General features: G+C 34.5%; 1 protein-coding gene across 4 annotated transcripts; it reads right to left on the bottom strand.

Annotated features, from left to right (window-relative positions):
- Positions 1-2,004: 2,004 nt before the first annotated feature.
- Positions 2,005-4,173, bottom strand: LOC145122729 (uncharacterized). Of its 4 annotated transcripts, none has more exons than XM_079058299.1 (8): positions 4,065-4,173; positions 3,617-3,955; positions 3,403-3,495; positions 3,145-3,289; positions 2,803-2,913; positions 2,593-2,675; positions 2,426-2,500; positions 2,005-2,279 (listed from the first exon to the last, which is right to left on the bottom strand). In XM_079058299.1, the coding sequence occupies exons 2-8, from the start codon at positions 3,920-3,922 to the stop codon at positions 2,262-2,264; spliced, it is 831 nt and encodes a 276-aa protein (XP_078914425.1). In that variant the 5' UTR covers positions 3,923-3,955; positions 4,065-4,173; the 3' UTR covers positions 2,005-2,261. The 4 variants fall into 4 exon arrangements, with proteins under 4 accessions (XP_078914425.1, XP_078914422.1, XP_078914423.1 ...); XM_079058296.1 differs by having other exon boundaries at positions 2,443-2,500; XM_079058297.1 differs by having other exon boundaries at positions 2,443-2,500; positions 3,617-3,950.
- Positions 4,174-4,426: the final 253 nt, after the last annotated feature.

Raw genomic sequence — 4,426 nt, 5'->3', positions numbered from 1 at the left:
TCAAATTGGAGGCTTATTGGTCCTATAGGCCCAATAAGAAGATCCTTATCCAAAATGGACTTAAACCGGGATTTCTAGGGCTTCCAATTCTTTGTTGACTATTTGCAGTGCTTGTATAAGGTGTTTGATGGAAGTTTTGTTGTTATTGAATAGGCACCAATGGGTCGAAGGCACCACAGTCGGCCATTTTGTGATATGTGGTACACTCATTGTTGTAGAGATATGTGGGATGATAATTAGTTATGCTTAGTGTTATGTTAGCTATATATGTGATACTTGCAGGGAAGACCATGGGGGGAGCCCATGACACTTGGATGTAAGACCATGTGGGGGAGCCCATGGCTTTTCAAGTAAAGACCATGGGAGGAGCCCGTGGTACTTGGATGTAAGACCATGTGGGGGAGTCCATGACTTTCCAGCTAAAGACCATGGGGGAGCCCATGACACTTAGGTGTAAGACCATGTGGGAGAGCCCATGGCATCCTGGAGTAAGACCTTGGGAGGAGCCCACGACATCCTTATATGTTTGTATGCATGGCTTATGTGGTATATGTAGTTTTTATAGTTAATATGATATGTGTTTATGTGGATTGTGTGTGGAGTATGCTATGGGGAACTCACTAAGTATTACCTTACAATTTGTGGATTTATTTCAGGTACGTCTGAGCCCAAGGGCAAGGGCAAGGCTTGATGGCGCGACATGCTCTCTCTCTCAGACGTTTTTATGGGACACTCTAATGATTGGAATAATATTGTTATTGTTATGAATTTGAAAACAAATGTAATGAGATTTTATGGCTTATGGTAAATGTTTTTGACTATTTAAAAATGAAAATTTTATTTTGAAAAATTGGGTCGTTACACACCGATATAAAGGATTGACCAGCTTGGTCTGAATGTGATACAATATACTTATGTGTAGATTATTACACAAGTATTAGTCATCTATAATGAAATTTACTCTAATATTATGTTATTTCCAACAATTTATGCACCTATACATCCTCATAAATATAAACAATGCCCATTGTATTTTCGGGTTTTGGATTTCCAGTCTTTCATAGTCACCATATACCATCTACGATAGTTCATGGTAGGGGTGAACAAACCGGTTTTTTTTCAAACCGAACCGGTTCAGTAAACCGGTTTGGTTCCGATTCTTGAATAGTAAAACCGGTTCAGCCATAAACCGGTTCGGTTCAAACCGGTTCCGTCATAGAAAAACTCGAACCTATCTAAATCGGTTATACCGGTTCAATCGGTTCTAAACCGGTTCGATCGGTTCCACTACCGGTTCACGGTTATTAAACAGGTTTTAAACCGGTTTCAATGTTTAAAATCTCGAACAGGTGCAAACCGGTGGTTCGGTTCTTGAATCGGTTCGGTTCATAGTGGACCGATTCGTAGTGAACCGGTTTACCGGTTCGGATCCTGAACCGGTTTTTTTGTGCAAGCCTAGTTCATGGTGTGACAATTATTGTTAAGAGATCATATATTGGTTTATAGTCATGTGAGCCCGTACACAAAGTCTTAGTGGTTATCCAGTATTGCGATACCCAAGCCACCAATGCAATCCTTCAAGAGTTTCACACTTGCACATATGAATGCCACACACAAGAGTCTTGAAAAAGAGAAGACTGTGGAGTTTCCGTATTGTTGAAATGACGTTGACCACCAATCAATATGTAAGCGATTTATTTTCTAAATTCACACATTACTAAAAGTAAATGACCTATGTACGTGATTTATTTTCTAGATGTGTATATGTGAAACAAATTAATATTGGCGCATAAATCAATTTCTTTTTTACTTGTTAATTTGACAAAACATCCAAACGTTTTATATATTATATAATTCAACAATCTTGGATAGATTATTATTGACTTACTATAAACAGACATTCATAAACCAATTTTGAATGAAACTATCAAACTATAATTTGACACTGTGATGATCCAAAATTAACAAGCTTTAAATCGATATCAAGCAAAACCATCAGAAAACTTCAAGCAAACTTGGCATCTTTCAGATTCTACACTCAAAAATTATATATTCTTTTCACGTTTCCTCAAGTCAAGAGCCACGTCAAAATGACCAAATTATCCTCAACTTCATGACAAACAAATATCCATTTTGGTAATAATCTATTAATATCAATCACTAGTACCAAAAGTACAAAAAAAAAATAATAATAAGTGTTCATAGAATCTTGTTTTTGCGCTCTAATGCATTTGTGATTCTTGTAATGCAGTATGCTGCACTCAATGGATACCCAGAAACTGCAAAAACCAAAGTCATGTGTCAAAAACTCAAAATATATACCGTTTTTCTTTTTTATATATTTTAACTATGAGATAATGTCAATAGATGCTTTGTATACTATATTCTATTTTCAAAACCTAAAAAGATTAAAACAAAAAAATACATATAGAATGAACTTGCTTGAAATAAAATCCTCTATGAAGTCATTTTCGATTTTCCCATGGGCCATAGCACCAACCTAAGCATACACAAGTTAAATATCATTGGTTAAAATCCATGTATATGTTTTATCATTATTATTCTAATTTATACATATATTTACATACATACCACAAAAACAAGATTTGCATCTTTGTCCAATGTAGCAACATAGTCATGCATGTCAACCAGCTTCTCTGAACTATGCGAAAATCCTGCCCAAAAACAATATAAAAATTACAAATTTGCCCTCAACTATCTTTTCCTCCATATCCCCATGTGTACTTTCATTTTCTCATATATTTTAAACAATATCATTTATCCAAAAAAGAAATTACAAACCTATCTTGCAAGAGTTGACTGGAAGGTATTGAGTTACAGGATTCTTGATCACACGCATAAGTTTTTCCCGTTTTCCAACAGCAGAAATACTTAGTTTTTGAAGTAATTGCACTGAAATATATCAATAAAATCAAATATGACAAAAATACCCTTGATTAAATACCCTTGAAAAAGGGAAGCATGCATCATATCATAAAGATTCTGACACATGACAAAACAGAACAGATTGTACTCTGTTATGCATTGGACTCAGATGTCAATGTTTTTTTTTGTATTGTTTCTGATTTGTGCAAAAGACGTAAATGCCCTTTACATCAACATGATTGAAAAGAGTGAACTTACACATGATTCCAGCAAATCTTTTAAAGGTTCTTGGAATACGAACATGAGGTTTGATTTCAAAAAGAACATTTTTTTCTGTTCTCACATATAAAGCTCTTAGTTTACCAGCTTTATTCAATGGGCTATCTAAGATATTCAATATTGCCTGCATCAAAAACAAGTAATGTCTCCAAAATCAAACCAAAAAAACAAACATATAAGTTTCTTGACAAAATGTTTTAAACAATTCCAAGATGGTGGAAATTAAGGATCACTAACCTGATGAGAAATGTCAGGTCTGTAATCAGCTGGATTTCGATTGTTTTTCCTCAAAAAATTAGCATGATCTTCTGAGTTCAACAATTGATAACTCTAAAAACACGAATTTGATAAAATACATCAATACACATGTAATCTTGTAATTTTAATGGAATAAGGACAATGACATAACAGTTAATCATAAACAATTTGAATCAGAACTAAGAGAACTAACCTTCCCAACTTTTGCAACTTCCAAAGAAGCTTTCTCGAGGATAAAAATAACACCGGGACTGTTCTTGTCGTTGCCCTGTTGTTCGTTCAAGTTCACCGGAATACCTGAAAGTTCTTGAGCCGCTTCTTCTGCTTTCTCCTCATCGGATTCTGTAGCTCCACCCTTCAATTTCTTCTGAATCCCCTCTTTTTCCCCTTCTTCTTCTTCTTCGACAAACCCCACATTTTCTTCTTCGTCTTCTTCTTTATCATACCTTTCTTTGTTCTTCTTTCTCTTACGACCTTTAATTGCATATGGTCTCACCATCTTCTATGATTCAGTAAGTTCAATATCTCTGTTCTACACTAATAGGTATTCAAATTAGTATCAAGTTTTCAACTGCGAATGGAAAAATCATGTAATTAAGCAAACCATATGCATAACTAGTGAAAGAATTAGGGGAAATTACCTTTAGAGATAACGAGCAGTAGAGATTGAAGGCTTGTGGCGGCTGCGGGGTTTAACCAGCGTTTGAACAAGGAAAAGAGGTTTTTGATGGATTTGATAAGGCGAGTAAATTTCGTTACACCCCCTGAGGTTTATCTTATTCTTTAATTGATCCCCATACTCTTATTCTTTAAAGCAAATAAACTTATTTCGTTATGACTTATGAATTATGATGTTTCAAAATAGGTTGCAAACAACTAACTTTATGATGTTCGATTTATATTTTGATTTTTTTTTTTTTTAGTTTTTAAGGCTAGATTATTTAGATTTGGAGAATAGAGTAAAGAGTTATTAAGAAAATTTATTTTTTTCTAAATTATATGT

The sequence above is a fragment of the Lactuca virosa genome, chromosome 6 (genome assembly GCF_052849685.1).
Source record: "Lactuca virosa cultivar CGN04683 chromosome 6, Lactuca_virosa_CGN04683_v6, whole genome shotgun sequence".
Taxonomy (NCBI): domain Eukaryota; kingdom Viridiplantae; phylum Streptophyta; class Magnoliopsida; order Asterales; family Asteraceae; genus Lactuca; species Lactuca virosa.
The sequence above is the reverse complement of the archived record's forward strand: the minus strand, read 5'-3'. Positions and strand labels throughout refer to the sequence as shown.

Bases quoted from the DNA above. Each gene is read 5' to 3' on its own strand.
- LOC145122729 (XM_079058296.1), bottom strand. From the start codon at position 3,922: ATGGTGAGACCATATGCAATTAAAGGTCGTAAGAGAAAGAAGAACAAA. The intron at 2,676-2,802 runs GTTTGTAATTTC...GTTTTTGGGCAG, and splicing joins AGTCAACTCTTGCAAGATAG to GATTTTCGCATAGTTCAGAG. The intron at 2,501-2,592 runs GTATGTATGTAA...GTGTATGCTTAG, and splicing joins ATGCAAATCTTGTTTTTGTG to GTTGGTGCTATGGCCCATGG.